We start from the raw sequence: 24,648 nt of genomic DNA, 5'->3' as shown, positions 1-24,648 counted from the left end.
TTTCGTCAGGTTCGATCTGAAGCGAGTGGAAAAGAACCACTTTTCGGCGTAAGGGAACACAAAATCTGAGAACAGGTCACCGCCAACAATACACGAGCCACCAGGTCGGACCTCTCATTGGCCACTCTCGGAATGACAACCTGTAGCTTCGCTGACTCACGGCGAGTTTTCCTGGCATCGTGCGAGGCAATCCCGGCGTCGAGCCGGCGGCGTGTCCACCAGGAAATAAAGGGCGCTCTCCCTGGGTTTTCACAAAAATCTGTCGGCGGTTTTGCGTCAATTCCCGAAACACGTGGTGGAACAATGGACGCAGCGCGCGGCCGGCCGCGGTGCAGCCAATAGGACTGTGGCGGCGGTCACGTGGGCTGTGACGTCCCGGCGGCGTGCGTCGCTCAAATACTGCGGACGCCCAGCGCGCCGCACCAGTCGTTCGCCAGACGGACTTAGAAAGTTCTGCCAGCAGCCGCCGCTCCTGCAACCGGTAAATACGCCTCACGCACCTCTTCTCTTGCATTTTTGTACGCAGCCACAATGCTCAGACGACTGCCACAGTCTTCAATCGCGCTTTAATTTCGGACGCTTGAATTCAACACGGATTTAGACAAGCGCAAGAAGACAATATCTGTCGTAGGCCAACTACGTGATTTACTATCGTGAATGTGTGAACAAAGAATTCTTTAGCCTATATAAGTACTGACGAAATCTTAATCCACTTGTAAGATACTGTATCGTTCTGACAAAATAATCCCTCCTTGTCTCTGGGCGATGTCTGATAGTGGTATCTTACTGCATTCCTCTACTATGATTTCGGGTGATCACTTCTTGATAACAGTTCTGTTGTGTGTTCTCACAGACACTCGGAAAGATATTAGCTTAGCCTCAAAATTTGATACAAGTAATCGGTAGAGCATTTGGCGGATTATTCGCGTCGTATCCGGATGGGTAATTGAAATCTCTGTATTCTCAAAGCCTATTTACATGCGTAGTTTTGTTTCTCTTTGGGGATGAGAAGGAAGGAAGAAAGGTGAGGGCTTAACATCTCCTTCGCGTTCATCTCATTTACACGCGGATCAGTAGCTCAAGTAGAGGAGGATGAGGAAACGAATTTTAGGGAGCCAAGCCACCATTTGTCGTAAGGCAAATCGCGGAACACTTAAATTTGGACAGCTGGATGTGGATGTGAATCCCACTCTTTCCTGAATACCAGTCCTGTATGTAAATCATTGCACAAACTCGTTCTTTTTCTTCTTAGCAAAGCACAGGTTGTACCTTCAGATACAGATTCCCCTTACGATAGTACGTCTTTCACATAAAACTGGTGACAAATATTGTTGCATTAGAGCTCCGTTCAGAAAATACCGTATTGTGTATTATGTGACAGTTCACGCACACGCGAAAGGGTACTATTTCTGAAAATCGGAAAGATACTGAATCAGAGGCTATGATATAATTGTTTATGGAAATACAAGAAACTTATCATTGTGGCCGCAGATCTGTTAATGGGCGATGTCTGCTTAAGGCATTTATTGAAAATTGTTTGAACAATGTTTTAATAAACGGTGTTTTGGTGTCCAGGTACTAACAGGCACCTTTCCGCGCTACATATCAGTGTTTAACGCCTCATCCCCACACTCGATAGTTGTTATAACGCGGTGCGGCTCTCCTCAGACTTCATTACTCCAGTAATTTAGTTATTTCACTATATAAGTGCAAACACAAATGATATGTTTAGTTTTACGTGAGATGGTTAGGCATATAACAATACTGTCTAGTTTCTCACTACAGAAACATCACACAGTGTTTCTCGGTAACTTCGTGGACGTTATGAAAGCAGTGCTTCAGATGGTTGACAGTTTAATTTCAAAATGTCGATATTTTCTTGGCAGCAGAAAGCTGCTCAGCCATAGAGAAATCTTGCACGCTGTTTACTAATTGCGTCGTGTTTTCGTCTTCTAGATTATACAATAACAAATTAGTCCGTTAATGATTATTCCTTTGAGTGTACGTTTTCTGTATTCGTCATTTTATTTTGTAGTTCAGGAACGGCAATGTGCTTCCGAGTGAATTGTAGTTTATGAACAGGAACCGAGATCTGCTGAACGTTATGCAATTCTCGTCAGCGAGCAAGGTCATCTTTCAGGTTTGACATGTGTGTGCGAAGCAATGACGACTAACAGAATTACCGTAACCGCCAGTGTCGTAACCACTCTTCCTTTGGCCACCACGTGCGAAAGGGATCGCCAAACCTAACTGTTAACAGCTAAATATAGCACTGTCTCAGTAACAATAAGCTGGTGCTCGCGCCAACAAGATAAGTATTTCTCTTGGCCGACGACTTTATCATACCACCCTTTTCACTGTTCAAGACACGAATGATACTTAAGATTACAGTACACAAAATACGTATCTTTGTCGCCACAGTGTTGTATGAATGTTGTTTGCACATTTTCATACAGCTGCAATTCTAGATATTTACTGTTTATCCCAAGAAACATGGCGGGTGAATTACCCGTCTGTACTCTGCATCCGAAACGGGACATTTCAGGTATTTCTCGCTTGCGGAAGATGAACTACAAAATACATATTGTAGCAATTATGATCATATTGGGAAATAGGTGGTATAAATTTCAGTTTTCAGTTGGACTTTAACTATTTTACTTATCCCAGTTACTGTATGTTAAATGTCTGAGTTACATTGTATTCAATGAAGTAAATAAACCTATGTTTAAAGCTCTAGAATTGCAGCAATGTTTGCGTCAAATAGTATCTTGTAAAAACTCGCTGATCTTCCGAAAATCCGTAATATGCGTATACATCATCTCTTGTACAATATTCCAGGATGATGACCACAGGTAAGAAGATATTCGAACTTGGATGAAAAAATTGGGCAACTTTCTGTGAGGATTAGCTCTCTATAAATGAAAATAACTTGGCAGAATCGAGTTCAACGATGTTGGGCGTTATCTACAGCAGAAATGCTTAAATCTCAGTGGAAAAAGTAACACTGTTGCGGTCGGTAAGCCCAGGACCTAGAAATAGCCTAGAATTCATTCTGGTAAAATCCAAAAGCCGTCTACAATTTACGCTAGCACGGCCGGGCAAATTAATGTTTTCCGTATCCTTCAAGTGGCGTTTACGAACTGATAAAACTAAGTATCTAAATGAAACTGCACGACACGAATAAGAGAAACAATCAAACTGACGGGTGCTGCGTTCGTCGCGTTGGAAATCATCGGGGTCGCATTTTTTCTCATAAAACCATAAGTAGAGTTCTAGTACTTCATTACGTCACAGTCTGTTTTAGATTTTGTTGAAGAGGTACTAAAGTGCCATATTTCAAAAGCATGTCTGATATTACTTTAGGTGTGATATCATGCTATTCGATCATAAACCTCATCAATAATAAAGTTTTTAAATATATTTTGTACAACGTGTTACACTTACTCATATCGGTCTTGCGCAAACTTGTTTACAAAGAAAAGCAGAAAAAAGAAAAGTACTAGATTCTTCACATCAGAAAACGCTACGTTGTTTACCCAAAAGTCGTTCAAAAAGAGACAATATCATTGTAGCTTTTTACATGGTCGTTTTGCAGGATATGAGATAGTGGACCACATTTTGTAAGGACGTATATCCTCCGACTCCACCACTTCCTCTTCCCTTGGGTTTTTGGGGGAAGGGCAGTCTGCCAACACTATCCTCTAACCGCCGAATTATAGTAAAATATCGCTCAGTTTAATGAGCGTGTGAATAGATTTTGCAGGTGTAAGCTGTGCAACCGTCTGCTTCCTTAGAATAGAAATAATCGATGCCTTGAATTCAGGAACACAAGACTTCCCTGTTGTTGTGGGATTGTTTTGTTAATGCTGCCCTGCTGTTGCAGGTTTCTTATCGCAAGGCGATAAAAGGTGCGGCAAAGCAGTCAGCGATACGTATAACCTTGCATGTTTTGTCTTTTCCTAGGCAACTGCTAAACCAACTGAAAAAACTAGACCAGAAAAATACTAGAAATAGGATGAAATACTTCGAACGTGATCTGCTAAAATGTTGCTTATACAACAGTGTGGCGTACCTGGTAATGCAACTTGAATTTGACATCAGTGTAGACGTATATCATTTATAACGCTGATCTTGGCGGTTCGCTGCCGCACCCATTCTCTAGTTAAAGAAAACCAGATGTCTCGTTGTGGGCTGAGTGCTGTCCTTGGATCTGGTAACTTGGCATTCTAATGGCTGCGCCACAGTCGAGGCAAGGAAGCCAAGCTCAGCGAAGTATGAAGCGCTTCCAGGGATTTCCTACTCTGATACAACACTGACGCCGCACACCTGAGCGGTGAAACATTCAGCCTACTTAACAAAGAATAAGCTCACCCCGTCCCGATACAAGTATCTGTAAACAGGGCAGATTAGGTGAACCCTAAATGTGCAGCCCAGTCTATATGAAAGAATAGGCGTCTCAAAGCTAGTTGCTTAGTATGGTAACACAGCGTCATGGGGTACTCTTGTCTCCGGACAACGGCTACAAGTAGTGAATCTGAGTCAGGTAGTAAAAACCCGACTCGTATTTTGGAGGAGCGAGGTTCAAATCTGCAGCTGGCCATCCGTTTCTAGTTATCTGTGGTTTCCCTCAAAGTAAGTTGGGAAAATTCTGAGATCGTTCCTCAAACAAGGCTACTTACTACATCCCCATCACAGTCTAATCGTGCTTTGAACTCCTGCCTTTCCTCATTCAAGAGGAGGAACGCTGTAGTCATAGTACATAGTAGCGAGATGTTTCTTAAAGTTTGTTCCGGACCGCTTGATTTGGATTTCAGTAGTTCAGTTTGTTCATTAAAAGAGTATTTAAGTGTGTTTCTTAACCAATACTAAAGTTGACTTCTTTCCCCGCCCTTCAGTAATTTGAGCACTATTGTTGCTACAGCGACATTGCTCACTGTAAACCCTTAAAACCCTATCAGTAAAAAATTGTCTGCACAAGTAGGCTGGTATCAACCGGGCCACCGGACTCGTAATACAATCCTCTAAATCTAAAATGTTTAGTGTTTACTTTTTCTATAATTCTCTACTATAAGCGTAGGCATCATTTCCTGTCTTCACTGCTTAGCAACCACTATCGGTATCGCAGTTGCATACATGGCTGTCAGTGCTCTCTGCTACCTGTCGGGACACAGGACCATTGCACGTCCCGACTACAGGCGTGAAAAGCTGTAAACGTTAACACGTGGGAAACATCAGTAAGGCTGCGTAACTGTAGCAGATGTAGGCTAGTACTCTATAAACGACACGGATTGCTGATGATGAACACTTTACATACCGCTGGATTTCGCAATCGTTCTTTTCTTTTGCAACTGAAAATTTGCAGCGGCTACTTAGAAATTTTGAATATTTATGTCACCAACCCTTTACTAGCTGATCTGGGCATTTAGTTATCACATGAATATGAATAATAATATATAATGAATCACCGAATAAAAATATGGAAGCACTCTTATGTACATCATCGACGTAACGTTTTCGATTATCCTTATCTAATAAATATCTTGACAAACGGTCTACAGTCTACTGAAAGCAGTACTAAAGAAATTTATTTATACAACGAATTTTTTTATTTGTCTTCTAATTATGAAAAAGCTACTGCGAGATTAGTGAAATTTTTCTACAGTATGCAGAAAAGGTTTGGAGAGCAAAAGCAGCTACGCCAGTGGAAGGTAATGCCCAGGCGCTCACGCCTTGCTCGTGTCTCTGGGCCGCCACGCTGTAACACGGTGCCGGGAGAGACACGCACAGGAAGGAAGCACGACAGATAATTCGCACATTTTATCGCACGCGTTTGTAGCACATGGCCACACTTCAACTAGAAACGGTTATTCCGATCCTCGCTGAGGCCTTCACAATGGAACTACCGCTGCCATTTCTGAGACGATTGTTTTCCTAAGTTACAACTCAGGGTATTCTCGAGTGGTATTTTAAAGTCACTAGAGCTATCAGACCCAGTAACATTGCCTACTGTTAAATAAATACGGCTCAATTAATTCCATAATTTAACGAACAACTGACTGTTTCCCCCTTACAACACATCGGGAGAAGTAACAGTCGCTTTGCCCACAAAAAGCTAAAATATTAATGATGCCTATAAGTCAAATGATATTTTCACTGCTCCAACATTGAGACATTGAAGATTCCTGCCCTCACAGCGGCGAGTTCATGTCGAACGCTCTGCTTCATCATTTTTCGTGGCACACTGTTTACTTCTTGGATAAAAGCTGTTCGCTTAAACACTTTAGGTAATTCTCTCAGTCCCCTTCTGCTACGTTAGAAGTTAGCATATAGTTTCATTTACAATAATCGTAACTAACCATATATCTACGTTGTATTGGTTAGGGACCAAGAGGAAACCAGTTTTCTCTTAATACCGTTGGGCCGGGCGTTGTGACCGAACGGTTCTAGGCGCTTCAGTCTGGAACCGCTCGACGCTGCGGTCGCAAGTTCGAATCCTGCCTTGGGCATGGATGTGTGTGATATCCTTAGGTTAGTAGGGTTGAGTAGTTCTAAGTACTAGGGGACTGATGACCTCAGATGTTAGGTCCCATAGTGCTCAGAGCCATTTGAACCATTTGAATACCGTAGGCCTTCCTTCTTGCTGCATATAACGACAGAGCCTGCCACGAGAGCCCTCTCGACGCTGTTTACATGGCGGTAGCCGATTCCGCCGGTTCGACGTCAATACTAACAAAAAATGGCTCAAATGGCTCTCAGCACTATGGGACTTAACTGCTGAGGTCATCAGTCCCCTAGAACTTAGAACTACTTAAACCTAACTAACCTAAGGACATCACACACATCCACGCCCGAGGCAGGATTCGAACCTGCGACCGTAGCGGTCTCGCGGTTCCAGACTGCAGCGCCTAGAACCGCACGGCCACTTCGGCCGGCGAAGGATCATAACCACTTCTTCATCTCTGATAATGTGAATCAAAATCCCTTCTATTGCAATCTCTTTACTTAACGTATTTTGAGAGGCGGTAGTATGGACCGAAACAAGAAAAAAATTCCAGTAAACATGGCTCTGAAGACCAAACCTTACGAGCTATGAGCACTCGTTCATCTTCGCTACTGTGAAACACGTCTCTTCTACCGAACAAATGCTCATAGCTCTTAAGATATGCATTTTAGAGCCCATGTTTACTGCATAATTGTTATTTTTTTAGTCCACACTAGCCCTTCGCAAAATATGGAAAGCAAAGAGCTTGTAGTAGAAGAGATTTGTTTCACTGTAACAATTACGAAGAAGTGGTCACATCTCTTAAGATATGTATTTTAGAGCCCAAGTTTACTATATTTTTTTGCTTCGAATGATCGTTCCTGTCATATCCCTAAATACTGACCGTTCCGCCTGGGCCTTTCTGGATACGAGGGAGAGCAGAGATGATATGCGCCTTTCGTCATGTGATTGCTAAAGTCGCAAAGGGTACGTATAAGTTACACGGAATGTATTTAATCGCCTATGGTGACGACATTGTGAACATTTTATTACTGTCAATTGCTCCCAATGAGAATAAAAGCGGGCTCTAAATATTTTGAACCTCGGAGCGCCTCGTCTTCACCTTTCATGTCGAGGAGCGGAAAAGGAATAATCAATAACGGTTCGGCACGTCCTCGTCTGCGGAGCGTTAATGTGGGTGTAGATGTCAGCCCCGGGGCCGACCTTCCGTGTGAGTTAGACCTGTCGGCTGTCGCAAGCCGCGTGACCAGACTCCGGCAAGTGGAACGCGCTAACAGCCACGCCGCTCTCATTGATCAGCAGCTCGGACCTACAGCTGTTAAGCCGTCATCTGACACAGCCGTGGGGCGGCTACGCGGCTCAGTTCTGTGAGCGGCAGTCGCGGGTGCGTCTCGTACGCCTTTGCACCAGTGGACTTGGCAGGTTAGTGCTGAAAGCATCAAAACGTTCCAGATGTAAGACAATGCAATCAAATCATTCTTACGCCTAGGCTGAATTTGTGTTTTGAATATCAAGAGGTCCTATAGTTTTCCCATATTGGTTGGTGAAGGCAGCAGACTGCAGGAATGACGCTACGTTTTTGTGCGAAATGTAAGCTGTTCAAGACACAGAGCGAAAGTTAACACCGAATACAGATCTCCAGGGTACATAAAACAAGACGAAATGAATAAGTTTCTTTTTTGTTTCCAATACCGATAAACACTATTCTGCTACAGTTGTCTAAAGTGGACATCATTGAATTCAGAGAGTTATACAGTTATTTTCAAATACTCCTGATGTCTATGAGATTTTCGCTCCATTTCAAAACTGTCCATAGTCAGTTTCATTCCATGACCTATGCATGGGTTTCGGATAACTAGGAGTGAAGTATACATCACGTTTCAGATTGCCTGCAGCGACCTTATAAATCATGTTTCAGATCACTTGCAGTGAGCTTCAAGACCACGAAATGGAAATGGTTCAAATGGCTCTAAGCACTATGGCCGACCAGAGTGGCCGAGAGGTTCTAGGCGCTACATTCTGGCACCGCGCAACCGCTACTGACGCAGGGTCGCATCCTACCTCGGGCATGAATATGTGTGATGTCCTTAGGTCAGTTAGGTTTAAGTAGTTCTAAGTTATAGGGGACTGATGACCACTGCAGTTAAGTCCCATAGTGCTCAGAGCCATTTGAAGCATTTTAAGAATTATGGGATTTAACATCTGAGGCCATCAGTCCCCTAGACTTACAACTGCTTAAACCAAACTAACCTAAGGATATCACACACATCCATGCCCGAGGCAGGATTCGAACCTGCGACCGTAGCAGCAGGGCGGTTGAAATGGGAATGGTAGGGATGCTTTCAGAAGGAATGATGTATCACTGTTCGCACGAAGTCAAATTGTACGATTTAATGCTGCAATCGCTTTTGTTGGCAAACAATGTCACGTTCTATAACAACGGAAATGACACACGTTCCAAGAAATTGAGGCTGTTTGCTATAGCCCAAACATGGGACTGGAAATACCTGCCTAAATGTTGATCCTAATTGTCTGGATTCTGGAGAACTGTTCTTCCTGGTAGGCACAACAATCTAATTCTGTGGACAAAGAGTATCGGAAAAAGAGGGAAGGAAGGTTACAGCTTAACTAATGTTGATGTCGAGGTAATTACAGACCTACGACAAGCTTGCATGGGACGAGGATAGGGAAAGTATCGTTCGTAACTTTTCTGAATGAACATTTTAGTACTCATCCTAAGTGACTTTCAAAAGATACAGTAAATTCAAATCAGGTTGTTTGGACAGGAAACAAGACATACCTGGGGCACCTTCATCTTGTGAACTACAAAGACGTACCATTCAGCTCTGGAATGGAACGAACTTTTTACCATTCATGCATGATAAGTCTATAGTAGATACCTTAGAAATGAATTAGTTTTCAGTTTCTATTAATTCTTTAATAGACATACTGAATGATATGAAATAAAAGTTGAACTATGGAAATGAAAGTATGGCTCTGAGCACTATGGAACTTAACTTCTGAGGTCATCAGTCGCCTAGAACTTAGAACTACTTAAACCTAACTATGCTAAGGACATCACACACATCCATGCCCGAGGCAGGATTTCAACCTGCGACCGTAGCGGTGGTGCGGTACCAGACTGTAGCGCCTAGAACCGCTCGGCCACTCCGGCCGGCCAAACGTCTCATAGCGTAAAATACTTTACCGAAGGGAAATAAGAAAATGCGGGACATTTGAACGTCCCCAAAACAACTTTCGGGGCAACAGGTCTTTTTAGAAAAAAAAAAAAAAGAAACTGTCCCGGGAAAAACGGGACGAATGGACACCCTAATCTAGATGATTGGGGAGAAACGGCCAGACGTCATTCTTAGAATGGCCAACGGAATATCTTTCTGGAACAAGATATCGTGGCGAGCCACTTAATGCTTGCGATGAAAGCAGATGCTGTTTGTATAACGACCCCAGGCATGGGCACGTCAACAGGAGTACATTGGCACGGCTGCTGTAACGTGCAGCGCTCTGCGAAGCACGCCAGCTGGCGTCCACAGCTGCCCGCCGCGCTAGTGGCCTCTCAAATACGCAGCATTACAAGCGCCAGGGAAGACACACTCACAGGGGAACTTGTTGCCAAGCGCCAATCCCACTGCTTGGCTCCCGACATATCAACACACTGGCCACTGCGAAGCTGTGTGGCGTCTCCTACGAGAACTTCAGCTGTGTAATTATTCATTTGTCGCATGATGATACAGAGCTTGGATCAAATACATAATTTTCAGAGTATAAAGTGTAAGAAATGACAAGCAAAATACAGGTACAGAATCAAATGTCCAAAGAATTATGCTAAATTATGTACACACGACACAAGTTCTTAGATTTCTAAGTCCAATCTGTTGATCCAGTTGAGCCCTTCATGTGATGCGTGGTGGATGTCATTTATTCGGCCATTCACCAACAGTGTGATTTATTGTTTGCAGGGCAGCTCCATAGTCACAATTGACACTACGTAATGGCGTACTAACCTGCCTAATTTGGTATGGATTTTCAGCGATTTTCCATAGTCAGCTAAACGAATATTACTGTGTTCGACTTCATTGCTTCAATTATGAAGCTCAATAGCACGATGAGCGACCAATTCCATAACATATACATTTTCATACAGACCAGCACAATGCACAGTCAACCAAACAGCCCAGATTACTTTAACACTGCAAACAGCGAACAGAGTTCGTGTTGAAGTAAATCAGTGAAAGAGATGGAAACGGAAACAAATAATGGACCGTTATTGTTTCACACTGCCTTATATTTACACAGTGTGTGTATCATAAACACATTAAACATTTGCATGTTCTGTAAGGTACTTCAGAGCCGTAAATAATAGAAATGAGGTATGGCTCTAAATGAAACGACATGGTGTTGGCGATATAATTCTTGTGGATCATACATGATTTTATGGGACTATTTCTTACTAGGTAATGATACGCAAAGACAGATTAATTCCAAAGCCGAAAGCTCAGGATTTCACTGAATCAATCATTTGAAACGTCAAAGATTTTTGTAGTAGTCTTCACTACTATTGAGTCACATCAGATTGGGAATGATGTAATTCTGGTAAATACAAAATTTCCACACACACACCAATGATAAACTACGAATTAGAGTGTGGAAACTGCGCTTGAAACTATCTACAGAAGTTGAACTTTCTCTCCACCAACGAACGACTGCCAACCGAGTGTTAGTTGCATTTCTGTTCTGCTGAAGAAGCTAAACACAAGTGTCTGATGAAGTATTCTTGATTCGAGTACGATGGCACACCAATTCTTTCTTATATTCTGTTTACACTTAACTGCGATTTTACTCGATTCATAAAACGATGATTAGTTTATTTTCGTGTTGGTATTAAATACAAGTTATCAGCACGATAATATAAAAATGTGAACTTGATTCTTATCGACATGAAAGAAGATGTACGTCTTAGAATAGGTGGTTTAAAGATGGTTACTGAAACGTAGAAAGGAGTGGTTTTAAGCCGTCGGAGATATGTGAGTATGAATACCTGCGTGTATTTAATATAAGAGCATTCAGGATAGCTAATCTGAATAGCTTACCTAAACTGTCCGCATAGGTACTTCAAGAATGAATTCGTTTGTTACTTCATTTCATTGTATCACCTAACGTTGGTATCTCCTAACATATTGTCTGTGGCTCGATGGATAATGGGACGGTTTTCCCTGATAAAGCTTACATTTGGTTCGAAATAAATAAATAAATTTTAGACGTACTAAATTTGCCGTACGTCCCCGAAAAAAGTGATCAGTTTTCGTGGATACTGGTGGATCGTATTGAAGTAATAGCTTAGCGTTCCTCTCCGTGCTAAAATGGAGTTGTTAAGTGTGAAGGCGCGGTGGTTAAGGCACTGTCTAGCATTGGGAGGAACAGAGTTAAAATCCCCGTTCAGCCATCCATATTTACGTTTTCTGTGGTTTCCATAAATAGCTTCACGAGACTACCAGGTGCTCTGACACGAGACATCGCACTGCTTTTCCCGATATTGCGCTCCATTTATAATTACCTTGTTATCGAAGGGTTGTAAAATTTTAGTTTTCCTTCTCCAACATTGTGAGTCAAATATATATTTCGGCATCGTGTGGATGATGAGTGCTTGGGCAATGTAGCGTTTATTTATTTATTATGGGTAGGAAATTAAAGGAAAGGATGCCCCCAGTGCCGGAACAGTTTATTTTTCTCGAATAGCACCAAGGCGGCTGCCATACTTCAGAGTTTCTAACCGTTAGAAACGTTGCCAACAGCAATGTAGCACTACATGAAATATTGCGAAGTAAATTCGTTTTTCCATCAGTCGTTTGCTCACAGTCTGCTGCTCATGAGCTGCTTTCCATAGCAGACAAAACTCTGTTGATGTAGAATTATGCACCACCAACAAGCGAGAGGTGTCTACTTCATGATAGAATGCCGAAGCCTTAGTCTTTTAGGTATCACATATGTGCTGCGCATCTAACCTAGCAGGAAACACTTCAGACAGTGGGGCGTAGCTCCAAGCGCGCATTCGAAAAGTCCGATTTCTGGACAAAAATAAGGTTTCATAGATCTAATGCGTCTGTAGTACGTAGCAGAGGCCTTGACTCATTCCATATAGCGTACTGCATTTGAGAGGGATTTCGAACATCTTACATTACCTTGTTATATGTTTCATCAAATGTTCGGTATTTTCTACAAGTATCACCGCGGAATTTCCTGATGTGTGTATACAAAGGAAAGAAATGATTCTACCAGTCACCGACCAAACGTGATGTGTGATGATGTGCAGTATTCCAAAGGCGATATTTTTCCATATTCTTCTTATTCATTCCTCTAAAGTCTGAAGTATAGTAATACCGATGTTAAAAGGCTAAACAGAAAATCCAGTTCGTCTGCAGTGAGTAAACGAAGAGTTCCATTTTCCCCTCCTCCCAGCGCTGCCCTCACCACCAGACACTTAATTCTGTTGGCTGGCTGGAGGTGGAGAGGACGTTACATGTATTTGGTCACAATTTCGCTGATTGATATTTAAATATTTTTCGATATTACTTGGAACTCTGAAGCAGTCGCGATTTGGATGAATAACACTAGTTGGGTTGTGTGCAAAGCGAAACGTCTTCTCCCAGATGGCGCGCTGCAGAATGGATGCAACGTGAAAGCAACGCCCGCACGGCCATACTTATTCGTATAATGAGGTTAGCCGGTTGAGGTGAACGGCCGCTTTCTCATTTATAGCTTGGCGAGCGACCGCCAATAAAGATCAGTCAGGGAAACGGCCAAACGAGCTGCCTGAAGGGTCTGCCGCCCGTGCCACTGACCTCAAACAGTGGAATGGAGGTTGCTCATGACCGCGCCTGCTTCCGGAAACAAACACCCGCAGTAGCACCCAGTGTATGTAATTTCGGGGACAACGTTACCGCACAGCAGCTCGCTTTCCTCGAGTGCCTAGCTTCTCATTATTTGTATCCTAACTGACAACATTGGATTATTTCCGTGTCGAAAACGTAGGCGAAGTAAAGCTCTACTTTTTACGCTGTTACAGAGCACGTTGCAAATCCTTTTTATGGCTTCATTCACGAAATTACGGGAGCGATCGCCTGTTGCCCTGTAACGTTAGACTTTACGTCTAGAAAGAAGACTTTACGTCGAGAAAGAAACAGCAAATATTGCTCTTGAAGTACTCACAGAGATTACAGCTGAGTATCTTGCCAACCTAGACCTTCAACTTTCGCGGGCTCAGGTCGTAGCAACTGGAGCATTCAAGTCAGTGACAGGGGCAAACTCGAAGTTTCTGTCCGTCTTTATCTATAGCGTCCAGAGCATAGCTGTCCTCAGTCCGCAGGTTCCTTTAAACGCTGTAGTGCTTTGCTGGCCATGGTCAAATTGGAGGTGGTTTGCCTTCACCTTCCTTCGACCTTTCAACTTCTTAACCCGTCTGTCATAGGGAGACGTACAGATTCACCTAGACTCCAGACCACGGCGCAATCTGGCATTTTCCACGTACACAAATCATTGTCAGAGGCTAAGAGATGATGAGAAGTAGAAGAAGTCCCAAGACGGACTGAAAACAGAATCTCAACCTCCCCCGCCACACCTAGCCACCCCCACCCCACCCCCCACCCCTCCCCCGATCATCGGATTTGTAATTTGAGGCTCCCCTATTTTGACACATAGCCATATTATACATTTCTCTTACTCTTTCCAATCTCACAGAAGTTCTCTTGTTAGACCAGCAAGGCTTGCTGGAGAACTACTGTGTAGTACATACGGGCAATCATCAGCTTTGGAAGGAAGATTAGAGTTTATTGTCCCGTCGGCAACGTGGTTATTAGACACCGAGCATAAGCTCGTATTACGAAAGCATAGGGACGAAATCTGCCAAATGAACCATCCCAGCATTTGCGTGGAGTGCTCTAGGGAAATCATGTGAAATCTAAATGTGGACGGAGATTTGAACTGTCGTTCTCCCGACTGCGAGTTCTGTGTTAACCACACCAGCTTTGGATACGGCTGTAGTGTTCGCTTAGTTCGTAAGAGCGTCGCTTGCAAAAACCTAAGCCCCAGGCTCCAGTTCCGATTCGGCACGCCATTTCCATTTCTCTTTGTAGCGTACGCTCCACTTCCCTGTGCAATGTTCATTCTAAATTCTATTATGTTTTGTTACTGACGCGTTCAACCTGAACATCTATAAAAGAAACGAAGTATCTGGGACGAGTGATTTCTTTTCTTGTACCTATAACTTGCCGTACAAGGACGGGCAGCTCTGTGATGCATTTCGTATACACAGAAGCGATCTATTTGTTTCAAACTGCAGTTGCTTGCACAGTTTCTTGAGTCGTCACAGGTCTATACTGCGATGGTGCTTATGAGATTCCGCAGATGATTCTTGCTTCTAACTTGCTCCAAATAGTTCATTTAGAGGAGTAACGTCAGGTTTCTGTTGGCTAGAATATAGAAAGGCCTGTGAATAACAGATTTAAGACACTATCAGTGACAAAAAATCCTCCTTCATCAAATTATTGGTGCAATATGTTTTCTACCTCTTTGGACATTTAATTTTTACACCTGTCTACTGCTTTGCCGTTCACGTTTAAAGATACATTTACTATGAACGAGGCTACCATAGTGAATGAACATAATATACAAAAGGAACAAAAGCGAAGGAATACGTTACAGCTCCTGCTGGAAGTTATAAAGTGAAAACTGACTAGATATTTTGTTTAATTCAAGACACTAGTTAAAATAATAAAACAACCAAGAACCACGGTTATTTCTAAGCTGAATTGCAACTACATACACTTGTATCCCTAGTGAATAATAATTTTACAGCAACTGAAGTAAGGTGCTTTCGTTATGTCAAACTTTCCTCTCCATTTTTTTATGTGAGTTGCAAAGAATAGAGCTATCTGATCTGTAACAATTAGTACTATTTTCAGAATTCTTAATAATTATATTACTGTTCCACAGATTTTCTTCCTGCCACATTTTAGAAAACCATGTCTCCAGTGAGAGGATGAGCTGAAGATTAATTTCCGCAATTAACCTGCCTACAACCGACCCTTTGCTGGTAGTTAAGTACTTCTAAATACACTTGTCGGTCAATGAAGTTCATTACAGCCATAATGTCAGCTATAGACAGTTTCACAAGTCTATGGAATGACTCCAGTGAATGGCATATGTTTTACTTTCCACTACACTACGAACAACAACAACAACTATATCATCGGTCCAAAATATCAAGAGAATGGATTAACAAAAAACAGAGGACAGATAAGATGATGATTTTAATGCTAGCGGCGTTCTACATAGCCTCCCTCAGCTACAGTACAACGCACAGAAGGTTCAAACAACCAAGCGAAACTGTCAAAAAAAGTCCATTTCAACTTGAGCATCTCATTTGTATCTTCTTTGGTGTTGGCGAATCATCAAAAGCCCATTCTACAGTTCGTTATTTTGTTGTAGAGTCGTATTGATAACAGCTGGTCTCGTCAATCGCGACGATTTTTCCCAGAAAGGAATGTCCGAATTTTCCATTTAAATCAAGTTACATTGTTGCTTTTATTCGGGAGTCAAGGTGTGTGGGGCAAACGCTGCACACACTTTTATCTTCTTCAGAACATTCTGGAGAATATCTTGAACTCATGATTTAGAGATGTTCATTTCGTTGCTCCATTGCCATTTTTGACACAATAACGTATACGGCCGCACGTCCATTGGGTAACAACATTGCCTACCCACAACCGACTGGTCGAACGCACAGCTGTTATTTACAGTTCTCGAAACTTTTTGAACAGACAGTGTAAATTCATTATTAATGGTATTTGTAAACGACAGCTTAGCAGACTGATCTCACAGAGCGCATCAGACTTTTATCACATATGCCCTCAGGCAGTTTCGTAAGCAACACTCACTATGCATACAAAGAACCGATACGCCGCTAAGCGTTCCGGGATGATCACGGACACCGGCTTCAGGAAAACATGATTTGTGGGTCCACAAATAGTACAGCACCCACAAATATATTTCACCTCAAAGCTTTCAGCCTCATAATGACTCCACTCATCCTTTCGGGCCCTTTCCTCAGAAACACTTGTACCTTTCTAAGTGCGAAAAACGCGTCCAAAATAAAATTAAACCGTTAACTCATTTATAACAGAATCAGAATAACAAAGTGGTAAACAGTTGAGACGGAAATATGGGGATGTTGTTGGTTCGCCGTTATGCGAAAGTGCAATACGACTCTGGCAACTGCAGCTGTACAATTTGGTACTGATTACGTTCATACGTTCCCTATTAATGTGCAGTACTGAGTTCGCTTTGCAGGATCATGAAAGCCTTTTCACTTTCCTGAGAAATTTCTCAGTTAGTTTCACACATTCCATAAAAGGCGAAAATAATACAGAGAAATAAAGGAAGGAACAAATCACAGGCCGTGGTGGTCTAGCGGTTTTAGGCGCTCAGTCCGGAACCGCGCGACTGCTACGTTGCAGGTTCGAATCCTGCCTCGGGCATGGATGTGTGTGATGTCCTTAGGTTAGTTAGGTTTAAGTAGTTCTAAGTTCTAGGGGACTGATGACCACAGATGATAAGTCCCATAGTGCTGAGAGCCATTTGAACAAATCACAACAAGGTAGTATCGTCCAAGACAGCAGATATTTCGAAAGGTAAACCTCATCCTTCATGCACAAACAGTCAATCCGCCGGGAAAAATTCACAGTCCACATTATCAGTTTCCACTTGAGCTCGGGAAAAATTCACATTCGACATTATCAGTTTCCACTTGAGCTGTTAGAAGATGTTGGTTCCCTAAAAGAGAATTTTTTCCAATTTGTGAACTACCACTTTTATTTTTTTAATGATTTCTTGATACCTTCAGCTGCCATTCTCTTTATTTCTTGTAAGGTTGTAAAATTTCGGCCTTAGGCCATTTTCAAGTATTTATGGACGATTCTTTAGTGGTATTTTATGCCGTGTACGTCCTGCTCCTATGAGTACCAGCCAGATTAATTTTGATGTTGTAATTATGCCATTACCTGGCATATTACGGATATTTGTTGTGAAACGCGGTCACATATGAACTCAATGGTCGTATAAAAGTATGAAAAATTTACGGTTTTTCCAGAAGTTACGAAAGAATAATTAAATTCTTCACTGTGATGTGTCACGACCGCATTGAGAATCAAGAAGGAACATTTGGTCTCATTATTGCTTCATTGTGGCTTGCACGCTGAAGACGAACCTGAAAGCCCTCTCCTTTCCAGCAGAAAAATGTACTCTTTGTCCGGTGTTTTGCGTATGCGAGACCGGAACCGCCACGCAAGTGCAGCTGCGCTTGACAGCAGTTTCTGACTTGTTTATGCTCCGCTCAACTAGCTACCAGCGAGGCCCGTACCCCACACAATATCCGTTACAAAGATAGGGGCTAGTGGCATACGGGTGTTCAGCTGCGGTCACCCGTGAAAGTAACATTCAAAAAGAAACCACTTTTCAAACGACCTTTATATTGCATTATGTTTTGAAACGAATCATTTCTAAAAACAACACACACGATTATAGATGTGTAACTACACACAAGTGTGCAAGGGTAGATTGGCACTTCTCTGAAAAATGTTATGTTACGTATAGTATCGTAATATGGGTACCTGTACCGCAAAACAAATTTCATAGGGTCACTGTTCTCTAATATGACAAAGCTGCCTTGAGAGCGAGTAGCGGCATAATCAAAGTTGACTGGAGTGTCAATAAATCTATCAACCCAATATGAATAATTACATTGTTATCCGAAATGTAACTTAATCTTGTGATAGCAATAAACATTACATAATCGTTTAATAATGAAGCTTATAAAAATGATAAGAGTTTAAGCAGTTTCCTGGAGCAACTTCAAAGGGCTTCAATATTTTACACAGACTTTTTTTTTCTTTTTTAGCGAGACAAATAGCGATGTGGCCACTTCGAAACATAAACATTACCAATAGGCCTGTATAGACACTGCATGCGATTGTGCCACTGAAATAAACTTTTTTAGCTGTCGAAAAATATGAAGATCTTCCTAGTCTAAGCTTACCTTAGACTACCGGGCACATATTAACAGAGTGTTGCACTTCACTGGCAACATACTGTATGTAAAACAGAAAAGCTTTTAATGAAGGGAGTTAAATGTAGTGTTTATAGTTGGATTGTTGAAGGAGTCACATTGGGACCCTAACAAAGAAAAAACTGAATAAGGATGACTAAACTGGAATCTGACTATGGTCCTTCCCAAATGCTAGTTCAAATTTCTACTGATGTAATCCCGCATGATGTTGAATGAAGGTGAAAAATCATACTGAAAATAGAATTATACCTAAGATTTTTGGTATTGCACCCAATAACACTGATTAACACTTTCCATGTTACTCATACACTGCTACCCTTGCACTTAAAATTTCTTAATAATTGAAAGCCATGCTAATTTTCCATTATATCTTACATATTTACAAAGAACAGGCCTGTTTTTATAATAGTGTAAGTGTAATTGCAATGAATGATAGCCGAATTACAGTTGTCAGTTTTCATGAAATAACAGTTTTAAATTACAAATGTTTTGATACAAAGCCTGTATATGCAAGTTATAGATCCCAAGTGCTTTAAAGCTAATATTTAAGTTATGCTGTTTCAGATTACTGCTGAAAATGGCTGGAGGATTCAAGGAAAGGCTTGGAATTGCTGACATAACTGATAAAAATGGAATCTGGAAATGTCTGCTAGCAGAATTTATTGGTACCTTGCTGCTGAACTTCTTTGGTTGTGGAAGTTGTGTATATGCTGGTAATGCACCAGGTGCTAAATCCAGCCAGGTTCTCATTGCACTTACATTTGGTCTGGTCATCATGGCAATTGTGCAGGTAATATTATGGATGTGTTACAGATATTACACACGTCACTGTATGTTGTAATTATACTTTGTTGCAGCAAGATACAATACAGTATCAGTTATTCATACCTAGTTATTTGATAATTTTTGTGTGATCCTAGAGCACTGACAGAAACTTGCATCCATTTGTTTCATACTGTCCAAGAAACATTTTCTTAATGTGAAGGAAGGACGTACATTTTTGGAATTAATCTGAGTTTTGCAATACCTTATTTTACAGATTGTGGGGCATGTGAGTGGAGCACATGTAAACCCGGCAGTTACTGCTGGCATGCTTGTAACAGGAAATATCACAATACTTAAAGGGCTGTTGTATATAATAGCTCAGTGTGTAGGATCCATCACAGGAAGTGCAATCTTGAAGGTAAGTTTTGATAACACACATGTAAAATATCCAGTGTAATTTTTTTATGTTACTCCACAAATTAGAAATAATTCACTCCTGAATTTTATGGATATTATGGTTTATATATTATGAAACACTCTGCATCCTCTTAGTTCTGTTCATTCACCTGCCAGTTAAAAATTTTAAAATTATTCATAAGGATGCTTAATTTCAAAATATTTATTTATCTCTTATATTTAACACTTTAGTGCCCTTTCTCTCCATAATTCATGCCATTTAGGTAACATAGATTAATTATGGTTCCATCGATGTGGCACTCTGTAATGATTAATGAAAAGGTGCTCCGTTTAGTGTGTAGAACATTATTTAGTTCAATACTAGTTTCAGCCTTTGTATTAGGCAATTTTCAAGTGGTTATGAAAACTTTACTGTAAAGAAGCACTTGAAAATGACTTAATATAGAGGCAGAAACTAGTAGTGGACTAAAAAATGTTCTATACAGCAGCTGGAGTGGTTTTTAATTAATCAAACAAGCAATTGTGGCAGCACATAGGAAATGTGATACTCTGTATTGACCAAGTAGAGCAGAGTTCAACATGTGGTAGTAAACTTTCACCCCTCACATATTCAATCTGTTACAAATATCAGTGAACAGTAACAAACACTTTGTACTTCATCCTTCTTATAGTATTATTAATTTTAATTAAGTCCATATACTCTATATTTGCAGACTTTAGATAACAATTCAACTGATTTATAAATAAAAATCCCATTTTTCATCTTATTTATCACTTTCCATAAAGAGTTTCAATCCATGTGCACAGGGATTTAGTTCTATTTGCAGTTTACAAATAGTCCATTTTCATAATGATTTAACCTGGACTTATTTATTGAGTTTTTTAAGTTTTAACTAACGACTTCAATCGAGCTACAGTGAGACATAGGAAGTTTCTGTTAGTTAGCTATAATAACAGTCCTCATTTTGAATCTTAATTCCATGTGTAAGGAAAATGAGTGAAACATATGCATATTTGACTTTAAATATGTTTATAGGCTGTGTCTCAGTTTCATTCACGAATGAAAGATGGTTCATGTATTTTAATGTACTCTTTGATTGTTTCCGAACTGTATGTAAATCTTTCAATAAATCTAACCATCCTAATCAACTTTTGTTTAAGGCTCTTACTCCTCCAGAAAAGGCTGGTTCACTTGGTCTGACAAATGTGGCAGAAAGTGTGACACCTGTGCAAGGCTTTGGTGTTGAATTTTTCTTGGGCTTTGTCCTGGTCCTGGTTGTATTTGGTGTCTGTGATGTCAACAAACCAGAAAGTAAGGGTTTTGCTCCACTCGTTATTGGATTGACAATTGCAATGGGACATCTGGCTGCAGTAAGTATTCTTCTGCACTAATATGTCAATTTATGAATAACACTTGAATACACATTAACATTTTTCTTTAACAATTTAATTATGGTACCTTTGGCTACTGCATTGTGTAGTTTTTTGAAGTAGTACCAGTAATACAAAGACTGAACATATAACATGAAGGTTAGTGAAGTTTTCGTAAAAACTGCAGGTTCTCAATTAAAAGCAGAAACTGTTTTGGATGTTACTGCCTATACGCAACATTTTCTCGGGAGTATGTTTCACTGCTGTGGACATACATTTCTATGGTTTAGAAACTGATGTAATACAAAAAGACTTACAGGTGTTCAAAGCATGCTTTTTGTACTTAATTTGCTCATATTAAATCAAAAATTATCAATAAAACCTGAATAGCAGTAGATAAAATGTACACATTTATGGAAGCTGTTACTATAATTTCATCTGCTGAACTTTTGAAAGAATTTGTTGCAATTCTTAATAAAGGTTGCAAGCTAATAAAAATACCATTTATATTTTTATAAAGTATTCTTTTGAGATATGCGCAATACATAAATTGACATGTATGATACAAGTAAATTGTGTAGAAATAATTTCATTATTTTAAGACTATGTGTAGCATGTTCTGAACAATTTTCATTTTTCTAGGTTGATTATACTGGATCAAGTATGAACCCTGCAAGGACACTTGGATCGGCTGTCATTGCCAATGAATGGGAGAATCACTGGGTTAGTTATCTTCTAATATAGTATTTTCTGCAATTTATCTGTCAACCATCAGCATAACTAGTGAAATAAGCTAACAAATGGAGAATGTAGACCACTTCACTTCAAGTTTAAAATATGCAATAACATACAACAGCACTCAGTATGTTCTGCTTGTAATATTGACTGTTACATACTTGCACATATAACGTATGGACCATCATCTTATCTATTCTTTATTTCATTCATGAGAATCCTTAATATATTACTTGTTCCCAACTTTAGAGTCTCCCTGCAATTTTGAGAAAGTTTCTTGTTAGTTTACATCAGGTTGCTCTTCTTCATGATCTCCTATCTTCAAAATAGAATTACTAACTTTTTATGTTATTACCTTTTCCTTTCTTGTGAGATGATTCAATAAAGAGAGAAAGACAATAGAAGAAGCCTGTGACAAGAAGGAATTATAATTTATATATTCAGTTGATATTAAAAAGAAACATAAATAGATACTCTCTTAATTCTTCACTACATTATCATACTTCATCTGTTGACAGGCCAGTCTTTCTGACTTAACCAAGTTAACCTCTGTGTGATCTCTGTGAGTGTCTATACCCTAAATAGTCATTGAAATAATGTTTTACTGTGTGCAGTATCACTTCAGTTATAAGACCTGTTCCCACAGTTAGTATTCTGATATGTCCCACAATGTAACACATGCTAATGATGAATCACTAATTGCACAGGTATACTGGCTAGGACCAATCCTAGGTGGTATTGCTGCTGCTCTGTTATACAAGAATGCTTTTGCTGCACCATCAGCTGATGTCAACATGGAATACAGTCCAGTTCAGGTACAGGATAAAGAGGTATTATAATACCTGTCTTCATAGATACTTCTACCTGTTAGTAAAGTAAGATGTATTAATTAATGTTGTAGATTTCTTTGATGTTTTCATAATGACAAGTTACTCATCTTGTACTGAACAATTCAGTATGGATGAGTTTATGAAAATATATATTTAAGGTTCTTACACCTTGTTAAACACCTTTGAAGTTTTAAATGAATGTAGCCAAGAAATTATAAGCATCCCTAACGCTAAAAAAATACCATGCATCTCATTTACACACACACATATGTACTTACATGATAGTGGACATAAAACATAATGTGCCTAGTGGTGACACCAGACAGTATGAACAAGTATTGTGTGTTTCAGGTCACTGAATTGTTTCCAACACTGAATCCACTAGGAACATTGTACTCATCACAGATTTTCTAATGATACAGTTGTTGAATAATGTGGTGAGATGGGTGAGAGTGGTTAGAGGCTAAAGGTCACTGACATCAATGCAATTTTAGCTCAGTTGCTGTAATTATATGTGAAAAAATTAATCATACAATATTCAGAGGATCATCACAATGTTTAGAAGATGTAGAAAAAAGCAAAGAAATAGGTTTTCTTTGGATAGTGAATGGCTCCCTGAGCCCTATTACTCCCAAATACAACCTCAGTATCTTAACTACTTTGACGCTTCACTGAACACTGACAGTGTTATATAGTTTGACATCAGGCCATATATAAGCATAGCAATATACACATTAGGAGGAGAGAAAAAAAGAAAAAAAAATATTGCAGTGAAAGCTGCACACTGGCATCAAGGTAGTGTGATAACACTAGGTTCAGTAACCTACATTAAATTTGCAGATATTCACATTGTAAAGGCTGAAGTCATTCCATTTTATCAGCACATTTCTGATGCTGAACACTAACTAAGCAAATTAGAATCACCAAACACTGGAGGGACTGTATATGAAATATTCAATAACTGCTGACATCTAATGTGTCAGAACTTTCAGTAGTTCCTACAAAACTTCATAATGACTAAAAGATTGTGTTGGTACCAAACATAAATCAGTTACTTATGTTTATACAAATCAAGTGTCACATTAGTTTCCAAAGACCTGTATGCTATGACAATAACAGCAACAGTTTCTGCCTTTTAGCCTATACCCTAGATACTCATTGAAATAATGTTATAAGTAGAGATCATATCACAGATAGAGTTAAAGTGGAGGAGAAATGCACAGACAGAGATACATTTCAGTGGAATCATACCAAATTCAACACATTTCAATACATTTCAATTCTACATTCTACAATACATGCTTCAGCCTCTGATTTCAATATGTATATTTATAATGACACAGACTTATTTCTATTTTTCTCTTTTTTTCAGCTTAAACGGCTAGATAACCGGAAAGATGAAGATGGAATGGCTTGATCACCATAGTGGTGAACAGAAGAGAACTGTTTAGCTCATATAATGAGCTCATTGTGTGAGAACACATGTATTCAGATTTATATCTTCATTGCCATTGTGTGTGATAATCTCCTTGGAGGAAATGGATAGTGGTGAAAGTGATTAATTCCTGGAAAGTGTTACAGGAAATGTGGAAGAACAGTTTTCAAAGAAGTATCTTCCTTGTTAATATAAGATTGCTGTTTGTTGTAATGCATTTAGTATTTATGCTATGCCCAGAACTGTGAAGAATTTTGTACACGATAATAACAAATTACTAGTAGGAGAAAGAAGTCTGTCATTGCACAAAGAATTTGTGAAACTCATTTATTTATATTTATTGCCTTTGTAATTGTGAAGCAGCACTTTGCTGTGTGGCTATGCTGTAAATAAACTTTTGTGAGTTTTTTATTGTACTATTTTTATAGTTGTACAAAATAAAAACAACAATCACCCA

At 40.1% G+C, this 24,648-nt stretch overlaps 1 protein-coding gene across 2 annotated transcripts; it reads left to right on the top strand.

The window, feature by feature from the left end:
* The first annotated feature begins 425 nt into the window (after positions 1 to 425).
* On the top strand, positions 426 to 24,648 carry LOC126298362 (aquaporin AQPAe.a). Of its 2 annotated transcripts, none has more exons than XM_049989662.1 (7): positions 426 to 481; positions 19,203 to 19,428; positions 19,678 to 19,821; positions 20,982 to 21,191; positions 21,834 to 21,914; positions 22,634 to 22,756; positions 24,129 to 24,648. In XM_049989662.1, the coding sequence occupies exons 2-7, from the start codon at positions 19,216 to 19,218 to the stop codon at positions 24,171 to 24,173; spliced, it is 816 nt and encodes a 271-aa protein (XP_049845619.1). In that variant the 5' UTR covers positions 426 to 481; positions 19,203 to 19,215; the 3' UTR covers positions 24,174 to 24,648. The 2 variants fall into 2 exon arrangements, with proteins under 2 accessions (XP_049845619.1, XP_049845620.1); XM_049989663.1 differs by having other exon boundaries at positions 22,634 to 22,741; positions 24,129 to 24,602.

Source organism: Schistocerca gregaria, chromosome X (assembly GCF_023897955.1).
Source record: "Schistocerca gregaria isolate iqSchGreg1 chromosome X, iqSchGreg1.2, whole genome shotgun sequence".
In the NCBI taxonomy this organism is placed as follows: Eukaryota; Metazoa; Arthropoda; class Insecta; order Orthoptera; family Acrididae; genus Schistocerca; species Schistocerca gregaria.
The sequence above is the reverse complement of the archived record's forward strand: the minus strand, read 5'-3'. Positions and strand labels throughout refer to the sequence as shown.